Source organism: Lepidochelys kempii, chromosome 25 (genome assembly GCF_965140265.1).
Source record: "Lepidochelys kempii isolate rLepKem1 chromosome 25, rLepKem1.hap2, whole genome shotgun sequence".
Classification (NCBI taxonomy): domain Eukaryota; kingdom Metazoa; phylum Chordata; order Testudines; family Cheloniidae; genus Lepidochelys; species Lepidochelys kempii.
In genome coordinates this window covers 1,394,256-1,417,808 of record NC_133280.1, presented here as the reverse complement: position 1 = coordinate 1,417,808, position 23,553 = coordinate 1,394,256, and the positions used below count along the sequence as shown (strand labels likewise).

At 43.9% G+C, this 23,553-nt stretch overlaps 1 protein-coding gene and 1 long non-coding RNA gene across 9 annotated transcripts in view; one reads left to right on the top strand and one right to left on the bottom strand.

Moving 5' to 3' along the window:
* The window catches only part of LMNB2 (lamin B2), a 107,620-nt gene that overhangs the window by 77,662 nt on the left and 6,405 nt on the right, over positions 1-23,553 (top strand). Inside the window, exons 3-10 of one of the 2 annotated variants that reach the window (XM_073324001.1) lie at positions 6,454-6,610; positions 7,273-7,398; positions 9,364-9,534; positions 19,843-19,968; positions 20,685-20,905; positions 21,374-21,665; positions 22,239-22,346; positions 23,092-23,211. In XM_073324001.1, the coding sequence (XP_073180102.1) occupies positions 6,454-6,610; positions 7,273-7,398; positions 9,364-9,534; positions 19,843-19,968; positions 20,685-20,905; positions 21,374-21,665; positions 22,239-22,346; positions 23,092-23,211 (1,321 nt within the window). The remainder of the gene's footprint in view (positions 1-6,453; positions 6,611-7,272; positions 7,399-9,363; positions 9,535-19,842; positions 19,969-20,684; positions 20,906-21,373; positions 21,666-22,238; positions 22,347-23,091; positions 23,212-23,553) is intronic. The other variant, XM_073324002.1, reaches the window with a different exon arrangement.
* LOC140903155 (uncharacterized) overlaps positions 8,467-23,553 on the bottom strand; it is a 31,095-nt gene continuing 16,008 nt past the window's right edge. For 5 of the 7 annotated variants that reach the window (XR_012156166.1, XR_012156168.1, XR_012156167.1 and 2 more), the window contains 2 exons: positions 21,173-21,623; positions 18,921-20,885 (listed from right to left, as the gene is read on the bottom strand). This is a non-coding gene — a long non-coding RNA (uncharacterized lncRNA). Of the gene's footprint in view, positions 17,479-18,920; positions 20,886-21,172; positions 21,624-23,063; positions 23,226-23,553 lie in introns of those variants that run through there. The other 2 variants (XR_012156170.1, XR_012156169.1) reach the window with 2 other exon arrangements.

The following is a 23,553-nucleotide window of genomic DNA, read 5'->3' as shown; positions in this document are numbered from 1 at the left end:
CTCCCCCCGGGGGACTATGCCCCGCATTCCAGGGTTTAAAAATTGTTTCTTGCCCACACTCATTCTCTCTGAACAACAAGCACCAACGGTGTCTTTTACTGCCTCAGGGAGGCTCACATCGCCACTCGTTGTGCAATTTGCAAGTCTTCCCTGTCCTGGACTCGGGAAGTGTGGGAGCTCTGCTTCTGAAAATACCTCATGGAGGAAGCCATGAGACCGCACACGCAGTTGGATCTGGGACCCTTGAAACCATCAGTGCAGCATCCATCACCACCTCCTCCCAGCACTTCTCACACCTTGGATCCGACAGTACCGGCGGTGAAGGACAAACCCAGATATGAGGATAGGAAGCACTCATGGGCACAGGAGCAAGTCACTGTCGATGACTGCTTCTAAGCACAGTGTTTCCTCCCCAAGCTGAGTTGAGTCACGTCAGGTGAGATGTTACGTGCCACCACCAGTACCCAAGCTTCCCTGCATCAAAGGTAAAGCAAAGCACAAGAAGGATCCGGCGGCACTACTGGTCACCCCAGTATCCTGCCCATCTGGAGCAGTCCCTAGCACACCCACCACCCATCCCACCTTTTGCACCCTTCAGTCCAGCCTCTCCCATGGATGCTGCTGTGGTCTTCTGGCATCTTCAAGGGCACTCCCCAGACTCCTTCCATTTGGAGACCCTTCTCTCGCCAGAGGAACTGGAGATACCTTACCTGCCTTCTCTGCTTCTCTCTGGTCCCCCAGTCACCCACGAGTTTCTCACTCCAGCCAAGCGCTTAGACCCTTTGGGGATGAAGGTCTGTTCCTCAGCGGTGCTGCAATTTTGAATAGCAGATTACCAGGTTCTGCTAGCCAAATATGATATTAATAACTATGCCAGGCTAGCAGAGTTCAAGGACAAACTGCCATCTGACCAGCAGCAGCAATTTCAGGCACCTGGTTACCAGTGTGGTCCTCCAAGTGGCAGTCGATGCAAATAACATGTCCTTGCACTCCCTTGCAATGGGCATTGTCATGCACTGCAACTCATGCAACTCAGTCCTCTGGCTTTCCTCAGGAGGCCCAGACCACTATAGAGGACCTCTCCTTTGACCAGGACAAGTGCTTTTGCTGAAAGACGGATGAATCCCTTCATTCCTTCAAGGATTCTTGAGCCACACTATGATCCCTGGAGATCTATACTCCGACTCCACATCGCAAGAAACAGCACCAGAAGTTCTGCCCCCGGACATATGTGCACTACCCAGCCTACTCCCAGTGGCAGCAGGAACACCCACACAGGTGCCGCCAGTCCCAGTGGCGGTGACCCTCTGCCACGGCCACTTCCTCATCCCTTGCCCACCAATAACCTAAACAGTTTTGACTTGTTGCTCAAGAACTGCAAACCCTCCCTGTTGCCATCCATGGCACCCCATGTCACCTTTGGGGGCCGTCTTGTCCTGTCTGCCCAAAATTGGGGCCAGATCACCACAGGCTGTTGAGTACTGGAGATAATCTATCACGGTTACTCCATAGAATTTATTTCTTTCCCCTACACTGCTCCATCAGATCCCTCCTTCTCATCAATGCCTTGTCTAGCAGGAGGCAGATGCTCTTCTCACAAAGGGCGCCACAGAGCATGTGGCACCTCTGTATGAGAGGAGGGTCTTTTACTCCCCATATTTCATCATCCTGAAGAAGGGCAGAGGGCTCCACTCTATTCTCAATCTTTGGCTACTAAACATCTTTATCAGGAAACCCAAGTTCCATATGGTGATGCTGGCATCTATTATCCCCTCCCTTCCCCATGGGGCCTGGTTCGTGGCTCTTGATGTGAAGAACGCCTGCTTTTATGTGAGCATCCACCCAGCCCACTGGAAATTTCTCGATTTCCAGATGGGACAACCCCACTGCCAAGTCTGAATCCTCCCTTTCTCCACAGATCTGAATGTCTTCATGAAGGTCTTCATTGTCACGGCAGCACAAATATGCTGTCTTGGCTACACAGTGTACTTCTACCTGGATGCTGGCTTCCGGTTGTACTATCCCAACCAGAGCTTCCCTCCGCTATCCTCTCCCTTCGCAGTCTCCTGACCTCTCTGGGTGTCTAAATCAACTAGGAGAAATCGGTGCTTGTACTACACAATCAACTTAATTGGGATGCGGCTCAACTCAGTTGTGGCATGGACCTTCCTTCCAGCAGACCACTTTGCAACGCTGACAGCCACAGTTGTGGACCTCCATCACAATTCTCGCACTACAATCCACGTGGGACATGTGGGATCCTGCATCTCTGTGACCCCACAAGCTTGTCTACATGTGCACTGCCGCCATCAGTGGCTCTTCTCCATCTACAGGCCCCATACGGACTATTTGGAGTCCAGAGTCATTGTCCCCCAGACAGTTCTGGCCTCTCACCTGGTGGACCGACCCTTCCAAGGTCATGGTCGGAACCCCTTTTGTTATACCAATAAAATAAAAACCAGCTGGATCTTATTAAAGGGAAAAAGGCAAAATACCACATTTATTGTGAATACAGAAAGAATCATAATAACATTCCATTCAGTCTCATATTTATTCACACATTCATTCATACAAACACACACACAGGTTCTGCAAGGTTGTTATCATAGTTACCAGCCTTAGAGTTGTTCTTGCCAAGCCACTGGCCAGGTGGCCTGGACATGAGGAGGGAGCAGGGCCTTGTCAGATGCTCATCTGATGCTCCTGGAAGTTGGTTTGCAGAATCAGACCCCAAAGTTCTCACTTTTTAGAGTCTATTTTTATAGGAATTTCTTCCTATGCCAGTCTATGGGAATTGTTTCATCATGCTGTTGCTGAATCAATCAACAGATAGCGCATTCCTGACGGCTCCATGCTGCTAGATGTTATCTTGTTCTTTGGTTCTCCCATTCTTGAGGCTGTTGGGTGGATTCCAGTCTGCCCTCCGGGGGTCCTCTGGTTATTTCCACTTGATGCCTTCTTCAGCCGATGGACACTGGATTCTTAGGCTGGCACCTCCCTGATCATTCAGTTATTATCCACACCAAGCATCCATCCACATACGTCCTCTATCTCTATTTTAATCACAATTGTTAATACAACAAAAGGGCGGGGAGTCTCTGGGTGCTGTTTCTGTTGTTAGAGTATTGCTTTGAGTCTCTCTCTCTGTGAACTGCTTTGAGAACAGACTCTGTCTTAGAATGTACTAACACAATTAGCAGCTTGCAAGTTTCACACATAGAGGGAGAGAAACAGCACCAAAAACCAAGATACCTCTTCATTAGTAATACCCTGGAATTGAAACTATGGGGAATCAAACTTATTTGTGATTTTAATACAGAACTTCTTTAATATGATCCAACACTTTCACTACCTCCACTCCGCAGGCCACCATCACAGCAGACCCCTTCCTCTTGGGATCAGGGGCCCACCTAGACTGTCACACAGGCCAGGGTATCTGGTCGTTGCTGGAGGCCAGAATGTACATAAATGTTCTAGAACTGCAGGCAGTTTGTTTAGTATGGCAGGCATTTCTTCTTCAGATTCAGTCATGCCATGTTCAACTACTTTCCGACAACATTGCAGCGGTTGTGTACATCAACAAACAAATCTCCATCCAGATCTCCATCCTTCTGTTCTGAGTCAATCCACCTTTGGAACTGGTGCATCAGCCATCATGTGATGCTCCAAGCCACGTACCTCCCGGGCTCCCAAAATTCCACAGCCAATGTGCTCAGCAGGACTCTGTACCTCAACCACGAGTGGGAACTGCACAATGCCACACTCTTCTACCTCTTCCGCAATTGCTCTGGGGAGCCATGGGGGAGAACTCACATTGTGACACTCTTTTACTAGCCTGGACAGGTGACCTCCACTATGCCTTTCCTTCCATTCCCCTATTCCCAAAAGTCCTAATTAAGATTTGCTGGGACCGAGGTACCGTAATACTCATAGCCCCGTTCTGGCCATGTCAGTTTTGGTTCACAGACCTCCTTGGACACTTCACCCTAACACTTCTAGATCTCCTCATGCAAGATCAGCATCCCAAACCAGGCCTTCTTGACATCACCTTTGGATGAGGCTTGAGGGTAGACAAAGCATGCTCCAGTGCAACACATCCTTACTCAAAGCTGGAGGACATGCAGAAGGGCCTCTACTGGGCTAAATGGAAACGTTTCACCTCATGGGCTCACTGCCATCACCACCAACTGAGTGCAGTATCCATACCTATCATCCTTGATTACCACCTTGGGCTCAAAATGGTGGGCTTTCCCCTCAGTTTTGTACAGGTCCACCTGGTAGCACTTGCCCTGCTCCGTCTGCCTGCCCAGCACCCCTCCTGGGGAGTGGAGTTGGGACGTGGGGGCTTGCCCCACTCTGCCTGCCCAAGGGGAGCAGGGCAAGCACCCTGACTCTGCTCTCCAGCAGGAGTGCCGGTGGGGGAGAGGGGCAGGGCAAGCCCCAACCCTGTTTCCCCGGCAGGAGTGTGGGGGTGACGTGGCTGACTGCAGGCAGAAGGGGTGGAGGAGGGCACCACTTGTCCTGGCCCAGGGCCCCACAAAAGCTTAATCCGCCTCTGATGGCAAGGTGGCATTCCATTCACACATTCATAGCCCACTACGCTATCACCCAAGAGCGGCTGCAGACGCTGCAGTGTGCCACGCCATGCTACAGATACTGCACTTCCACTTCATCCTTGCACCCAACTCTGCGCTGCTCACTCATATTTGGAGTACATGTAGGGACCATCACTCAAAGAAGAAGAAGAAGAAGGGGTAACTTACCTGTATTCCAAAACCTGCCTTCCATGCCTCTACCACAGACTGGACTACTCAGCGGTATCAGGGTCACTGGAGAGGTGATGACACACACGGCTGCTTATAACCTTGTCTGGGAGCACGAGGGGATGCATGACAGACATGGGTCAACAGACACTGTTAAGAAAACCTTCTGGCACATGGCGCACATCCGCACCCGCATTTGGAATACCAGTAGGGACCACACATTTCAAAGAACCTCCAGTTACAGGTAAGTAACCGCCTCTTTCTTTGTTTAGGATAGACTTGTTTAACAACTTCTTGCTGACTTTTCAGTGCCACCTTTCTTGACACTGAGCGTTTGTGTATCCATCACATTGGTATTGACACCACACACACACACACACACACCCTCCCCCCGCAGCTTCTTCCTGCTCCCCCATACTGGTTAGATTGCTTTCACCTTATGGCAGGTTAGTCAGTTATCTAGGTCAGCTAGTGCAATCATGGAATCTAGAGACTAGAGGTGGAGTGAGGAAGATCAGCGTGCAGAAGTGGACGAGCAATTAATTTCAGCTCCAGTATCCTCCTCCTGATGACACTGTTTTAATCCATCCATGCCACCCATCAGATAATCTCAGAATCTTCCACGACTTTGTGAAACATGTAGCTGAGACCCTTTACACGGGAGGTGGTTCAAGAGAAGCCTAAAATTATTTGGTATTCTGCACCACACTATACCTGGAAATCTTGTAATGCTGATCAACAAGGAATTATTGGAGCCAGCTAAGGACCTGTGGCAGACCCTAGCCTCTGATATTGTCTACATCTAAAAGAGCTGATAGATGATACCAATGCTTCCTAAGAGCTTTGAGTATTTCTACTCACATCAGGTGCCAGGATCTCTTGCAAGAAAAGTCTGAACAACAAGGATTTCCTAAGATGACACCAAGGGACAAGGACTCTCTAAAAAGCTTGATCTTTTCAGCAGGAAAGCCTGTTCTTTTATCAGTCTACAAATTCACATTGCCAACTATCAAGCGTTCCTGGCTATCTGCATTGGGGAAAAATGATCTGTCATAGTTTGTGGTGTATTGTGCTGGGTACTGTTAAATGGTTGCTACTTTGCTTCCAAGAAGTGACTGCATTTCAGTGGTGGGTGAAATGATTTTTTGTTTTGTGAATGAGTACATTATGTGGAATGGCCCTGATTCTTAGAAGTACTGAACACCTGCAACACGCATTGACTTCAGTGGGAGTTGCAGGTGCTCTGCTACTCTAAGGATGAGGTACAAGGTTTGTAAGGCTCCTGGGGATGAAATGTGCTATCCAGCTTTTAAGTTAATTGATTAATGGAATTTTTATTCAGCACTGGACATTGTGCAGTGTGTATATAATGCTGACTTTATCACTGTTTCGGAGACAGTTTAATGTAACTTTTCCCGCCACAAGTGGCTAAAGTTGCTAAAGTTTCTTTTCAGCAATCTACAGATTTGCAACAGCTCAATGGAAACAAGTTTTTTCAGAGTGGTTTGTTACTTTTAATAACTTCAAATAGATATTAATCTGGGGCCACCTAGTGGTACACAATGAGTAATAATTGCTAGAGGTCAGTTTGGGATATGGAACCTCAATGTAACAAAACCTTTTGAAAGAAATAAAAGTAGCAGCCAACTTGTGGAAATAAGATATATATATATATATATTATTTTTTTAGCTACAAAAAGAAAGATGCAGATTTGTCCGTGGCTCAGAGTCGCATTAAGGATCTTGAAGCCCTGTTCCATAGAAGTGAAGCAGAACTCAGTACTACTCTTAATGAGAAGCGCAGTTTGGAAGCAGAGATTGCTGACCTGCGGGCCCAGCTTGCTAAGGTATGTAAATGAACATTTTAGAGTTTACCTACATACATAGAAACACTCTATCCTGTTGAATTTGTTACTTTAGTTTACTGTTGTAATGTGTTGCACAGCCATACTAATACATCTACTAAGAGATTGATATGTGAAATACAGAGATTAAATTTGTATGTGTGTGGCTCTTGCTCCATAGAGCAACTCTGGTATGCAGATGCCTGTCTTTCTCAACTGGTTTATGAAACCCACAAATGTTTGTTCATAAGCAAGGGCAACCTAACATTGTCTTGAGTAAAGTCTGGCGTCTCAGCACTGCTTCAGCACCATCCTTTTACATCATCAAGTACATGCAGAAGTAATACCCAGGCTGTCCCAAAGGAAAATGTTTAAAGTCTACTCCACGTATAAAGTATGGGGAGCTAACAATTCCCAGTTATGTTATCAGACGGTACTGAGATAAACATGAACTGTAGTAGGTGATACTAGCATATGAAAGTTGTTTTAAATGTAGTCACTGGTATTCTTTTGGGAAACTCATTAACTCTGTCATGGGAACAGACAAATAGTTGGGAACAGGCAGTTAAATTAAGGGCACTGTGTAGAGTTTCATAAATAGAGAACAAGGATGCAGTTGAACTTAAATGCAGCTTTAAAATTTTGGATTCTGAATTTATCACTAGGCAGAAGATGGTCATGCTGTGGCTAAGAAGCAATTGGAGAAGGAGACGTTGATGCGGGTGGACTTGGAGAATCGCTGCCAGAGCTTACAAGAGGACCTGGATTTCCGGAAGAACATATTTGAGGAGGTAAGATCAATCTGACAACTTAATCTTAATACAGAGTTTATGTAGCCGTGGCTCAAAGTGCTCTACAAACATTGACTAATCTTGTAAGTTAGGGAAATGATCATCATTGTCCCCATTTTATAAATAGAGAAACTGAGGCACAAAGCTGTTAAATGACTTTCATAAAGTCACGTGTTAAATCAGTGGCAGAGCTGGGGTAAACACCCAGAACCACCTGGCTCTGCACTTCTAGTTATCTTTGCATATAAAGTACACCACAAGATGAAACTCTCTCTGTATCAGATGAAGACATATCACATTGAGTGGAAAGGCATTTTTTCATAGTTTGAGAGTCTCTTTTCTGTTTGCAGCTGTAGGGCATTCCTCTAAGACAATTTGTAAAGTCGTTCTGAATTCCTGTTAGCCTTCTGTGTATGTTGCCCATGCATGCAAACATGTTGAAAGGTTATTTTAGCGCATCAGGAGACCACAGTTCTCTGGAGGGAGAGAATGTTTGAGTGAAAACAATAACATTCAAGAGGATCACATTTTAGGTCCTTGTTATACTTCAGGGAAAGAAGATATATGTAGGGTTTTTTACTGTTAATTCAAAGTCTTAAATGAATAGGGCTCATCCAGATTGAACTCTTAAGTGCACACCCATATGAATTCATTATTTTCACTTCATTGTAACTGTTTCACAGTGTACCCATTTGTCAAGGTTCCTTCCCCACTCTGAACTCTAGGGTACAGATGTGGGGACCTGCATGCAAGACCCCCTAAACTTATTCTTACCAGCTTAGGTTAAAACTTTTCCAAGGTACAAACTTTGCCTTGTCCTTGAACCGTATGGTACCACCACCAAGCGTTTTAAACAAAGAACAGGGAAAGAGCCCACTTGGAGACATCTTCCCCAAAAATATCTCCCCAAGCCCTACACCCCCTTTTCTGGGGAAGGCTTGATAAGAATCCTCACCAATTTGTACAGGTGAACACAGACCCAAACCCTTGGATCTTAAGAACAATGAAAAATCAAGCAGGTTCTTAAAAGAAGAATTTTAATTAAAGAAAAGGTAACAGAATCACCTCTGTAAAATCAGGATGGTAAATACCTTAGAGGATAATCAGATTCAAAACATAGAGAATCCCTCTAGGCAAAACCTTAAGTTACAAAAAGACACACAAACAGGAATATACATTCCATCCAGCACAGCTTATTTTACGAGCCATTAAACAAAAGGAAATCTAACGCATTTCTAGCTAGAGTACTTACTAATTTACAGGGGTTGTGAGGCTGCATTCCTGATCTGTTCCCGGCAAAAGCATCACACAGACCAGAAAAACCCTTTGTTTTCCCCCCCTATCCCCTCCAGATTTGAAAGTATCTTGTCCTCTCATTGGTCATTTTGGTCAGGTGTCAGCTAGGTTACCTTAGCTTCTTAACCCTTTACAGGTAAAAGGGTTTTGCCTCTGGCCAGGAGGGATTTTATAGTAGAGTATACAGAAAGGTGGTTACTCTTCCCTTTATATTTATGACACCATTTTTACAGAATAATATATGAATCTCTACAGAGAGTGTCGTCTACCAGTGGGTTTAGTGTGTGTGTTGAGGGGGGAAGGTTTTGTGCTGCGCTTGTTCTGCTGTTAAAACTGATATTTGATCCTGCTCTCTCATTTGGTTAATGCAGCACAGAGTAGCCCCTTATTTTAGAATCTCTTTGCATTTTTTAAGTGAAGACAATTAATGTTTGAACATATTTATAAATTAGCTCCTGTAGAAAGGGACCAGATAACTTTATATCTGTTAAAACATTGAGCTCACCTTAACAGATCTAAAGTTTGTGTTTTTAACTGTGTTGCACTTTGTGAGATGCTTTCAATGCGCTGGCAGCTAAATAACATAGACATAATTAATTGTGGTGTAAAAGAAATTGATCATGTTGTTTACCCTAACTTGGACCTTTGCCTGCATTTTTGTTTATGTAGGAAGTAAGAGAGACAAGGAAACTGCATGAGCACCGTTTAGTTGAGATAGACAGCAGTCACCAGCAGGAGTATGAATCCAAAATGGCCCAGGCCCTGCAGGATCTGCGCAATCAACATGACGAACAGATCAAACTGTACAAAATGGAGCTGGAACAGACCTATCAGACCAAGGTAGATATTACCAGTATCTTAGTGGTCTACTGACTGTCTCATAATCAAAGGGAAAACTCTATCCCTACCTCAGGAAGCTTTCATGCTACTATGGAAGCACCCTGGGTAGCCCCATAGTTAAGGTAACACCAGGACGTTCTTCGTAATGGGACCTTCGCAATTTTCTAATTCCACCTTGAATATTTTTTGAAAAATGTATCTAAGTACACTGTTTCTCTGGGTTTCTCTAAGAGGAGGCAAGGTCACAGTAATGCGCCTTGCCCTTGAAGTAGAAGATGGGGAGGTTTATTATGGTTCGTAGTTCCTGGGAGAATTAATTCTGCAGTCTTGGTCTGGCCTTCGAGAAAGCTCTGTCTCCTGCACAAACAAGCTTTATCCTTCTTGTAGAGAGTCTCATTGTGTGAGCATCATAGTCTTCATCCCAGAGCTTTAGATAGTCTTTCAGATACCCTGGGCCCAGGCTCTTGAACACCTTGAAGGTAAGGACTGAGACCTTGAACTTGATTCAGTGTTCTGTGGGAAGTCAGTCTCGGGAGCGGATGACAGATTTGATGTTCTTGCAGGAGCCAGTGTTGCTGAGGTGTTGCATTCTGTACTAGTTGGAGTTTCCTAAATGCTGATGGCATCAGACCCAGGTGCTCATAGAATCATAGACTTTAAGGTCAGAAGGGACCATTATGATCGTCTAGTCTGACCTCCTCAACAATGCAGGCCACAGAATCTCACCCACCCACTCCTGTAACAAACCCCTAACCTATGTCTGAGCTATTGAAGTCCTCAAATCGTGGTTTAAAGACTTCAAGGTGCAGAGAATCCTTCAGCAAGTGACCCATGCCCCACGCTGCAGAGGAAGGTGAAAAACCCCCAGGGCCTCTGCCAATCTGCCCTGGAGGAAAATTCCTTCCCGACCCCAAATATGGCGATCAGCTAAACCCTGGGCACGTAGGCAAGACTCACCAGCCAGACACCCAGGAAAGAATTCTCTGTAGTAACTCAGATCCCACCCCATCTAACATTCTACCACAGGCCATTGGGTATATTTACCGCATATTTACCGCTAATAGTCAAAGATCAATTAATTGCCAAAATTAGGCTATCCCATCATATCAAGCCCTCCATAAACTTATCAAGCTTAGTCTTGAAGCCAGATATGTCTTTTGCCCCCATTGCTCCCCTTGGAAGGCTGTTCCAGAACTTCACTCCTCTGATGGTTAGAAACCTTTGTCTAATTTCAAGTCTAAACTTCCTGATGGCTAGTTTATATGCATTTGTTCTTGTGTCCACATTGGTACTGAGCTTAAATAATTCCTCTCCCTCCCTGGTATTTATCCCTCTAATATATTTATAGAGAGCAATCGTATCTTCCCTCAGCCTTCTTTTGGTTAGGCTAAACAAGCCAAACTGTTTGAGTCTCCTTTCATAAGACAGGTTTTCCATTCCTCGGATCATCCTAGTAGCCCTTCTCTGTACCTGTTCCTGTTTGAATTCATCCTTCTTAAACATGGGAGACCAGAACTGCACACAGTATTCCAGGTGAGGTCTCACCAGTGCCTTGTATAACGGTACTAAAACCTCCTTTATCTCTACTGGAAATACCTCGCCTGATGCATCCCAAGACCGCATTAGCTTTTTTCACGGCCACATCACATTGGCGGCTCATAGTCATCCTGTGATCAACCAATACTCCGAGGTCCTTCTCCTCCTCTGTTACTTCCAAGTGATGCGTCCCCAGCTTATAACAAAAATTCTGGTTGTTAATCCCTAAATGCATGACCTTCCACTTTTCACTATTAAATTTCTATTACTATTACTCCAGTTTACAAGGTCATCCAGATCTTTCTGTATGAGATCCCGGGCCTTCTCTGTATTGGCAATACCTCCCAGCTTTGTATCATCCGCAGACTTTATTAGCACACTCCCACTTTTTGTGCCAAGGTCAGTAATAAAAAGATTAAATAAGATTGGTCCCAAACCGATCCCTGAGGAACTCCACTAGTAACCTCCTTCCAGCCTAACAGTTCACCTTTCAGTATGACTCGTTGTAGTCTCCCCTTTAACCAATTCCTTATCCACCTTTCAATATTCATATTGATCCCCATCTTTTCCAATTTAGCTAATAATTCCCCATGTGGAACCGTATCAAATGCCTTACTGAAATCAAAGTAAATTAGATCCATTGCGTTTCCTTTGTCTAAAAAATCTGTTACCTTTTCAAAGGAGGAGATCAGGTTGGCTTGGCACAATCTACCTTTTGTAAAACCATGTTGTATTTTGTCCCAATTACCTCAATGTCCTTAACTATTTTCTCCTTCAAAATTTTTTCCAAGACCTTGCATACTACAGATGTCAAACTAACAGGCCTGTAGTTACCCGGATCACTTTTTTTTCCTTTCTTAAAATTAGGAACTATGTTAGCAATTCTGCAGCCATACGGTACAACCCCTGAATTTACAGATTCATTAAAAATTCTTGCTAATGGGCTTGCAATTTCGGGTGTCAATTCCTTTAATATTCTTGGATGAAGATTATCTGAGCCCCCCGATTTAGTCCCATTAAACTGTTTGAGTTTGGCTTCTACCTTGGATGTGGTAATATCTACCACCATATCCTCATTCCCATTTATCATCCTACCATTATCCAGAAGCTCCTTATTAAAGACTGAGGTGAAGTATTTGTTTAGATATTGGGCCATGCCTAGATTATCCTTTACCTCCCCTTCATCCCCAGTGTTTAGCGGTCCCACTTCTTCTTTCCTTGTTTTCTTCTTATTTATATGGTTATAGAACCTTTTACAGTACAGACCTGCTTAACGCACGAATCCGCTTAACGCGCGGTAGTGCCATGCCTCCCAGTGCTACCTATTTAATGCGAGACTCGTTAGCAAGTTCCTGTACCGCATGTTATGTAGCGCTACAGATTTGCTCACTGACATAGAAATCGACAGGAAGTGTGGAGCAGAAACGTGTTGTACGTCTTTACCGATATTAGTAAAGACGTATCACGCATGCTTAGTTATTGTCACACTAGAGAGATATATAATATATAGTAGTTATATAGTAATATATATATACACTACATTAGAAAATTTTGACTGGAGGCCTAATATAATGGCAGAGAGCAAGCGTCAGAGTTCCTACACTGTAGAAGAAAAGCTAGCTGCAATAGATGGAGTAAATAGCAAAGAAACCCAGGCCAAGGTTTCAAAAGATATTGGGATTGCCGAATCTACTCTCAGAGGATGGCTAAAAAACAAATCTAAATTGAACGGCTTTGTACAAAATATCGATTCTGCCGCGGGGCTTAAGCGAAAACGTGTGCGCTATTCAGGAAAACCCACAATATACAAAGCCACATGCATGGGGTTTGCTCGGGAAAGGCTGAAAGGAATGCCGCTCAGTGGGCCAATTCTTCAAGTCCAAGCAACAAAATTTGGAAATTTGACGGGGGATGAATCATTCCTAGCCAGCAAGGGGTTTATAAATTGTTTTAGAAAGCGTCATGGCATAGCACAGGTATCGATTTCTGGAGAAAGCCTATCAGCTGATGAATCGGCCGCGAACACGTTTCATCTGCGGTGAATGACAGATTTCATAAGAAAGGAAAAAAAAATGTGAGCCAGAAAGAGCAGAAAATAACGGCGTTTTTTTCTAAGTGAATCATAGACACTTTTTTCAGCATGGCCCTCTTAACCTGCGGTCTGTTAACAGCTTGACTCCCGACGTTCACTCATAAACAGGTCTGTACTGTACTATTGGTTTTAATTCCCTTTGCAAGGTCCAACTCTACATGGCTTTTGGCCTTTCTCACTTTATCCCTACACGTTCTGACCTCAATGAGGTAGCTTTTCTTGCTGATCCGTCTCCTAGGCTTTCTGCTTTTTCTTAATCACCTCCTTGAGATGCTTGCTCATCCAGCTTGGTCTACAACTCCTGCCTATGAGTTTTTTCCCCTTTCTTGGGATGCAGGCTTCTGATAGTTTCTGCAACTTTGAATTGAAGTAATTCCATGTCTCCTCCGCCTTTAGATCCACAAGTTCTTCAGTCCAATCCACTTCCCTAACTAATTTCCTTAATTTTTTAAAGTTAGCCCTTTGGAAATCAAAAACCCTAGTCACAGATCTATTTTTGTTTATCCTTCCATTTAGTTTGAACTGACTTAGCTTGTGATCACTCGAATCAAGGTTGTGCCCTAGGACCATTTCTTCTATGAGGTCCTCACTGCTCACCAAAACCAAATCTAAATGGAAACCCCTCTTGTTGGTTCAGCAACTACTTGGTGAAGGAATCCATCAGCTATTGCATCCAGTAAAATCTGAGCCCTATTATTATTACTAGCACTTTAACTTCCCGGATATAAACTGAAGTACAAGTCTCCCATGACCACTCAATTCCCATTAGTATTTACTTCATTATAAGCATTAAAGAGGTCTCGATCCATATCAGATCCCGGTGGTCTATAGTACACCTCAAGCACTATCTCAGGGGAGGCTCTAGTAGCTTTGTTCCCCAATGCGATTTTTGCCCAGACAGACTGTCTTATCCATTCCATCACTTCTTATTTCTTTACAGTCTTTATATATAGAACACCTACCAAATAAAAGTATTTAAAAATGCTCTTATCTATTAGAAACCCCGCCCCTGAGTAACATAGTTCACAGTACTATTAATTATAAACCAATGGACACATTTGCTGTAAATGGTGAAAGTGAATTAACATGAGATTCAAAACCACAAACAGTGGGAAATAAGAGATTAATCCCATGAGAACAATGGCATCAAACAGAGGGCCAGGTTAAGTTTGTATGGATGGCAGATGAAGTTCGATATTGATAAATTAAAGTAATGCACATTGGAGAGGAAAAGGTAAACTACTCCTACACCTTACAGGATTCTAATTAACTGTGTCAACTCCCACACCTGAAGAAAAGCTCTGTGTAAGCTTGAAAACTTGTCGCTCTCACCAACAGAAGTTGGTCTAATAAAAGATATTCCCTCACCTACCTTGTCTCTCTAATATCCTGGGACCAACATGGCTACAACAACACTGCATGTATCAACTCAGCAATGCAACCTGGGCATCATTGTAGACAGCTCTATGAAGACTTGCTCGATAATCAGCTGCCAGTAAAAAAGCTATCAAAATGTTTGGATGTTTAAGAAAAGGGATAGAAAATAGATTATAATAGCATTATAAAAATCTGTACTGTATTGTCGTCCCCCCCTCACAAAAAAGATACTATGGAATTAAAGGGGGTTCAGACAAGGACATTGAATATTATTAGAGAGCTGGAAAAACTTTCACATGAAGAGAGACTGAAAAAATGTATTGTTTACCTGGGGTTGGGGGAGGCTTGATAAAAGTATATAAAATAATATCTGGTTTGAGGTGGTGTATCAGGAGTTTTTGTTCTCCCTGTGTCAAAACACAAGAACAAGGGGAGTTTCAATGAAATTAGAAGGGGTGACAAATTCATAATAGACCAAAAAAAAAAAAAACCTTTTTCACACAGCACATAATTAGACTGTGAAACTCACAGGATGTCACTGAGACCAAGAATTTAGCAAGATTCAGAAAGGGATTGGACATTTGTAAGGATAACAGATATCCAGTGTTATAGTTAATGCTAACAAAAATTTTGGAAGGGTTAATAAATCTTGTGTGTCAGGGCTACAACCAATCTTTGAACTGCTAGAGATCACCATGAGACCTAATGAGGGGAGCGGATTATCTGCCAGCTGCAGGGCTTTTACTCCTTCCTCTGAAGTATCTGGTACTGATGAACCTCCACTGGACTAGATGGACCTTGTTTCAGATATCAGTACTGCAGGATTTCCTGGTGCCTGTGGCAGGGCCCACTCACTCGTACCTCTGCTCAAGTCCACAAACCACTGAGAAACCTTAATGCTAGTAAAACACCCAGTGCAGTTTATTTACAATGTCGGTTCCCACCACACTTGTACAATATACAGCCGTACTCCTAACGTCTTAGGGAGCCCTCAGCTCCTGAGGTAAGCAGGAAAGAGCAATCTCTCTCTCCGTCTCACTGCCTGCCTTCCCCCTTCCTACTTCCTTCCTGTGCCTTTTTGTATCCTTGGCCGAATGGCTTAATTAGCCTTCCAACTCTCCTCCACCCACCAGTTAGGCACAGCTCTTCTTAACCAGGTCTGTTCTGGGGTGTTTAATTGGAGCTGCAGTGACCGGTGCTGGCTTAGCTGTTGTTGCCCAGCATTCTATCACAGTGCCGTTTATGCCCAAGGCTTATGCGGCAGCTTGGGAGTTATTCAGCCTGTCAGTACCGGTTTTTCTGGCTGTTCAGGATTCTCACCCAGCTCCGGTGTCTAAAGTATCGATGTTGACTGTTTCTCTGATGCCTCATATGGTACCTTCGGGCCCACCCTTTAAAATACATCTCAGATCAGTAGCAAGTAGGGAGGAACCAGCCATGATTTCGCAGTACCTCCAACCTCCAGGCTTTTAACCTGTCTCCCCAGTACCAATGGTGTCAGCTCTCTCCTGGTGGGAGGATGAGGACTTGTCATTGGATTCCGAGGTTCTTACATGTCACTGCCTGAATACATACAGCAGTTCCCGTGGAGCGCCTATCCACCATGGTACCAGGCGCAGTCACACGAAGACCAATGGCCTGGTCATAATTGGGGTCCGGTGGCCATGTCAGTGGCCTTTCATGAATCCTTGGGGATCCTCCTCAATCTAGGGCATGCCTGCATGCCTCACAACTTGCCTTTGCAAGTGTCTGTACCAGAGTCACATCAAGCCACCCTCGGTACCAGACTTGTACATGCAGAGGTTTGCTCTCAGGAGTTTCCCTTAGAGGAATCAGAGGATGGTCCACCTTATCAGCCCTTGGCCACCTCCTCTTCATCCACCAATGAGGCAGTGGTAAGTAGAGTCTGTTTCTCCTGCACCTGATGGTTACAAAGGCCATCGGGAGATGCTGAAGAGGATGGCTGCACCTCTGAATGTCCAGCCAGAAGAGGTCCAGGAAAAGTCACACATGCTTGTGGACATTTTAGCCTCCATGAGACCCTGTAAGGTAGCTCTCCCTATTAAGGAGGCTGTCCTTGAGCCTGAAACTGTTCTGTTGCAGACCCCATCTTCCCTGCCCACCACTGCAAAAAGAGCGGAGTAGTTATTACATCCCCTCACAGGGCTCGAAACATTTCTAAAATCATCCCTCTCTGGGCTCCCTATTAGTCTCTGTAGCCAATGAAAAAGAGGAGACAGGGTCACTAGGCGTTAATGCTGAAAAGCAAAGAAGTAAAGAAATTGGACTTATTTGGAAGGAAGCTTTATTCCACTGGAGGTTCATAGCTTTGAATTGCAAACCAGCAGGCTCTGCTCGGTCATTACAATATTATCTCACAGGGTAAAATGTAAAATTTAAGGACAGGCTTCTAGACAAGCTGAAACAGGGATTTACTGTGATGGTGGATGAGGGGAAATTAGTTGCCAGAACGTCTTTGCAGGCTGGTCTAGATGCAGCTGACTCTGCAGCTTGACACATGGTCTCTGCCATCAATAGGTGGTGGTGTTCATGGCTGCAGTCATTTTGGGTCATCCCTGCCCGCTCCTCCCCTGCCCTGTGCCCCCTGAAGTTCACGAGACTATTCAAGACCTCCAAAAGGGTACTTACTATAGAGGGTGGTGCCAATAGACCATTCAAGATCCCTTTTGAGGATCCTTCACTCTTTTCTGGAAAGACGGACAAGAGGCTGCGTAGTCTCCAGGAATCAAAAGCGACCCTTAAGTCTCTGGGTATTTATATGTTGGCAACAAAAAGAAACTCCTTTTGCCCATAGCACTTCCACTATCCAAATTTCATGACCTGTACCAAGGACGTATCCAGGAAGGGCAGAAGTTACAAGAGATGTCTTCCACCTCTTTCTGCCTCTGCAGTGCTGGTTCATCTAGGCAAGCTGGGTCCTTCAAACAAACAGTTTGATGCATTGGTCAAGGACAGACTGCCATGGTCCGCAGAGTACCATCTTTTCACATCCCCCATTTGCTAATCACCACTTCCTAAATTCTTGGTCTGGCATCGCCACAGATCTTAAGCATAGTGGAATTGGGATATACCCTTGAGTTTGTTTCCATCCCCCCTCCCACTCCTGTTCCTTGCCCTTATTCAGGGACCTCTGTCATGAGGCTGTTGTACTATAGGAGGTCCAATCTCTTTGTCTCATGGGAGCCATAGAGGAAGTTCCTCTGTTACTCGCAGGAAAGAGGTTTTATTCCTGCTATTTTCTAATCCCAAAAGCAAAAAGAGGTCTCAGGCCTATTTTAGATCTGAAAGAACTCAAGTTCCTGAAAAAAATAAAATTCCAGATGGTCACCCTAGCTTCCATTATTCCTTCTCTGGATCCCAGGCACTGGTATGCTGTCATCAACTTAAAAGATGTGTTTGACCCTAAGCACCTCTATATTTACATTTTACACACTACTGCAATGAGGTTTGAACAAAATATGCCCTCTAAGGCATTTGAAACTAACACCACACTGGTCATTAATATTATAAAATGCATGTGTTAAGTTTATATGTGAAGTTATTAATTCCCTTTGTATAATGTTATTAAAACATGTTTAAAACAAAGACATTCTAGCCTAGGTAAAAGTGATAAACAGGTCTGTCTTAGACAAAGAAATGTGGGTTAACCTCAGTTTACATATTAGCCACAAACAAAGCTATCAGGGAGACCAGCAGGGATTGTCTTAACCTGAACTTGAGAGAGAGAGAAGAGGGAATTAACATGGCTTCTGCACCCCAGAGGGACACTAGAGGCTGAATCTCCAGGAGGCTTTCCTAACTTAGAATAATGGCAATTTTTTCGGAATATAATTTACTCCTGAGGGAATTCTGCACCCAAAAAAAAAAAAATTATATCCACAGATACAGTATCCTGACATATCCACACCCATGGAACTTGAATCTAATTTCAGCAAAGCTGACTGGTTCCCCCTTTGGGTTTCTGGCAATCTGTTCACTGCTACACCTTTCAATTAAAGTGCCTTTTTTTGGCTGCTGTTACATTGGTCAGAAAAGTTGGGAAAATGGAAGTCCTAGTGTGTCAGAGCCTCCCTATATTGTCTTCTGTAGTAACAGTTTGCCTTTGTCCTCACTCGAAGTTTCTTTCTAAAGCGGTTTCCAGTTTTCACCTTAATTAAGCAATCTGATGACTGGTCTTCTTTCCAAAGCCTCATATGCATAAAGACAGGGAAAAGCTTCTCACTCTAGATGTTAGAAGAGCTTTGGCTTTTTACCTGAATCAGACTAAATCGTTTAGGTCTTCAATACCACTGTTCATCACAATTGCAGACAGAATGAAAGCCTGTCCAGTGTCCACTCCAAGAATCTTTTCTTGGATATCCAGTTATATTTGGTTATGCTATCAGTTTGATAATGTGACGCCCCTGAGTAGAGCGTCAGCCTGTTCAGCAAGGTCTCAGGCAGCTTTTGCGGTTTTTCTGGCTCACGTGCCCATCTTGGACATTTGTAAGGCAGCAACCTCGTCATCATTCCATACATTTGCCTCTCACTTTGCTACCTCTCAGCAATCCAGAGACAATGCCAGATTTGGATGAGTAATCAAATCCCTATTAAAGTAAACACTGAAACCACCTCCAGTTCGAACTGCTTGTGAGTCACCTACAGTGGAATGGACATGTGCAGTCACTCGAAGTAGAAACTGTTACTGGTTTTTTTTGGTAACTTCAAGATGTGTTGCACATTTCTGTTCCACTACCCTCCCTCCTTCTCTCTAGTGGAATTGTTCTAGTAAGAAGAGACTGAGGGGGGTCAGGGCAGTTCCACCTTGTATACCTGAATGCAGTAGTGCAAGGCAGCAGAGGGCACTCAAGTTGCCCCAACAGGGACTGCCATGGGAAAAATTTCTGACAGCTGTGCAGTAGGTGTGCACACACCTACAGTGGAATGGAGATGTGCAACACATCTTGAAGAACAACAGCTACAGAAAAATAGGTGAGTAACCATTTCTTATTAATGGAATGGCTATAACCTGGTTGTACAGCTGACATTTAACTTTGCAGAAAGTTAATGAAAGCAGTTAATTTTAAATTTGACTTATTTGAAATTCTCTATTAAACTGTTGTTTCTAGACACAGACTGTATTTCTTAGCTAGTTTTGCAGTCATATTAAAATTGTGTGTGTGTGTAAAATGGAAAAGATGATGGACTTTCCGTTCTAGTAGCACAACCAGGTTTAGCCAATGCAACCCTAAGCCTGTGAAGCCTAGTCTAATGTGAGTATCCTGTGCCAAACTCTCTTCCAGTTGGAGAATGCCAAACTGTCCTCTGACCAAAATGACAAAGCTGCCAGTGCTGCCCGGGAGGAGCTGAAGGAAGCTCGCATGAGGATAGAGTCTCTCAGCTACCAGCTTTCTGGCTTGCAAAAACAGGTGAAGAGACTACATTTCCGTACATCTAAAACTCTGTGAACGGTTGGTCAAATAAAACTTTAATTCCTTTCCCTTTGTTCACGCTCCATGAATGCTCTGGAGAATGAGTTGACTAGCAGGTATGTTTGTAGAAAACAGTACATTTTATACATATTTTTGTAGAAGGTGAATTTTAAACTTGTAATTGTGAGTATTTGCACTGAAAATATTATTGTAAAGTTACTTATCAGACCATGTGACCTGTATCCCATTTTACACTAATTATTAAACTGCCATTATAGCCCCAATCCTACCAACTGTTCCTGGTACAGTAACCCCTGTTGCATATATTCCATCTCAAAACTCAACTTTTTTCCTACATTTCAGGGGATGAAAGGGGTTTCCTGAAAGATTAACTAGTCTGGATTTCAGTAGACAAGGGGCCTAGTGAATATCTAAGTTGCAGGAGCATACCCTGCCAAGAGTTCCCTAAAGCCCTGTTGCTTACACCATTTAAAGCTAGAGTGAATAATACACTGCTCTTTCCCTGTGGGCTGGGCTAGATGGGGACCCATATGTCTGTTCTGCCTCTGGAAATGCATGGCCGTAATTGAATTCCTGAGTCTAGCTGCCTGGTTTTGTTTCCCCATTTGCAATACCTGTCATAGGGAAATCACGTATCCTCCTCTGTCTCCATACACATGCCAAGTTGATTTCTTGTTTTACTGTGACCATAGGCTAGTGTTGCAGAAGATCGCATTCGGGAACTGGAGGATATGATGGCTGGTGAGCAGGACAAGTTCAGGAAGATGCTAGATGCCAAGGAGAGGGAAATGATGGAAATGAGGGACCAGATGCAGCAGCAGCTTGCAGAATACCAGGAACTGCTTGATGTCAAATTAGCGCTGGACATGGAGATCAGTGCTTACCGAAAACTTCTGGAGGGTGAGGAAAAGAGGTAGGTATAGGTTTCACATGCTTCACACTCTGCACTGGTGGGAATTTTTCCCAGCTTTGACATTGTTTTGTCCTATTTGAACAGCTGTGCCCAAACGTCGCCTAATTGAGGGCCACGCTGGCCTCTTGGAACCTGGGGCCACTATATATATAATGTTCATAAAGTGAGGCAGTTGCAGCTGCTCTCATCTGAACCACCTACCTATTCAAATGTTTAGAAATACTGTGGATGAACATGTGCTTGACATTCAGCTCCTTTTGTACTTACCTGCCAAAGGTTGCAGGGCTCTGTGTTTCTCCTGCTTCTGTCATCATGCCTTAAAGCAGTTCATGTAAAAGCCTAGGGTATTGGTGTACTGTGGCATGTTACTGTGTAGATTAATTCTCTCAAATAATCCCCTGGACTAGTCGTGAGAATCTAACTTCAGCCTTCTTCATCTGGTTAAAATGTCTGTTTGATTGCGTTAAGGTTGAAGCTCTCTCCAAGCCCATCCTCCCGTGTGACAGTCTCCAAGGCTACCTCCAGCAGCAGCAGCACCAGCACTTCGGTTCTTCGCTCTTCTCGAGGCAAGAGAAAACGGGTTGAAGCAGAGGAACTTGCAGGCAGTGGTACAAGTGGAATTGGCACTGGGAGTAGTAGCACCAGCGGTAGCAGCAGTAGTTTCCAAATGTCCCAGCAAGCCTCAGCCACAGGAGGCATCAGCATAGAAGAGACAGACCTGGAGGGAAAATATGTTCAACTTAAGAACAACTCTGAGAAAGTGAGTATGAGCAGAACCTTTAGAAAGGCTGCAGTGAGCTAGCACCCAGATGTGACATGGCCTTTTGTAACCCAAACATACTGCTCCCCCGGAGAGAGATGATGGCTAATCTCCCTTGGGCACTGCTCCTTTGAAGTGACGAAGTGGTACTTAAATGCTGATAGTATTGTTTCAGCACCAAAACTGAGGTCAGCGCTGTACAAGACACAGAAGAGAGAGATAGTTAGTGTTCCAAGAAGCTTACCATTTAGTAGCCTGATCCTGCAAACATGCCTCTAGGTAAGTTTACTCATTTGAGAGTCTCATTGACTCTCATGGGATTAGTGGAAGAGTGAAGTTACTTGTGTTTTTGCAGGATTGGGCCTTAAATAAGAAGCTTGCAATCTAAACTATTCACTGGATTAAAAAAAAAATACTCCCAGAATCTACGGTGCATGTGACCCAATAACAAGCTGTGGGAAAAGCTAGTGACTCTGTATCTGTAGCATTTTAATAAATACAAAGGCATTAGAGATGCCATCTGTCTGGCTCTAGATATCTGTTCCTAAATAAACTTTTATATCTTTCCATTAGGACCAGTCTCTGGGTAACTGGAGACTGAAGAGACAAATTGGAGATGCAGAAGAAATTGCTTATAAATTTACTCCAAAGTATGTCCTCAGGGCTGGGCAAACTGTTACAGTAAGTCACTGAAGAGACACTTTTGTTGCTGCTGTGGCACCTGGTATGAATGTGAGTGTTTAACTGGGCTTGATATAGGGCTTGCCCCTGCTCCCATTGAGCTCACTTGTTTGGCGTAAGATCAGGCTCCTAAAGAATACCATATGGGAATTGAATTTCTGCAGTACTAGCTCAATGGATTAAGAACTGTAGGGTTAGGCCTGGTATCTGGTATTTTATATGCATTTTTGTGTTCTCCAAATGATCATTACTAAATTAGATCTTTTGTCTGCAGCCTGCATTAAAAGTCCCTCCATAGGAAAGGAGCTGCTTTCCTTGTATTATTGCTTAAATATTTGCCATAGCAAGTGGGAACTTATAGCCTCTTAAAAGGTTAATGGGATGTGCATGCAGCTGTATTTTGTCTCTGGGCTCTATCAAGATAGTAAATGCACTGAGTCCAGGAGGGCTAATTGCTGTATGTAGAAAAGAAATGACAACTGAACTATTAAACTCCATTTATTTTCTCTTCTCTGTAACTGTGGTTGCTGTTAATTTACAGCCTCTTAACGTTGTGTAGGGAAAAAAACATTTTCCTGCAAATAGTATAGCTCTAGTTTCATCTACTTCGCTGTCACTGGGAAATGAGAAGGAGCAAGTGGGGTGGCAAGAAAAGAGTAATGAGAAAAGGAAAAATATAGGGTTTTTTAAGTATATAAAAACAAAAAGGGTACAAACATCTGCTTATAGAATTTCTTTTTCTTAGATCTGGGCTGCAGATGCAGGTGTGACTCATAGCCCCCCATCTGTCCTTGTGTGGAAGAATCAGAGCAGCTGGGGCACTGGAGGAGACATCCGCACATATCTGGTGAACTCTGATGGAGAGGTAAGCTTTGTCTCCTGGAAAAAGATGTGGGTTGCATTACCTCCCAAACCCGTCTATGCATTTTTGACAAAATCGCAGTTTCATTTGTCTGTAACGTTTAAGGGATAGGTTTCAGAGTAGCAGCTGTGTTAGTCTGTATCCGCAAAAAGAAAAGGAGGACTTGTGGCACATTCGAGACTAACAAATTTATTTGAGCATAAGCTTTTGTGAGCTACAGCTCACTTCATCGGATGCATGCAGTGGAAAATACAGTGGAGAGATTTTATATACACAGAAAGAAAAGGAGTACTTGTGGCACCTTAGAGACTAACAAATTTATTTGAGCATGCGCTTTCGTGAGCT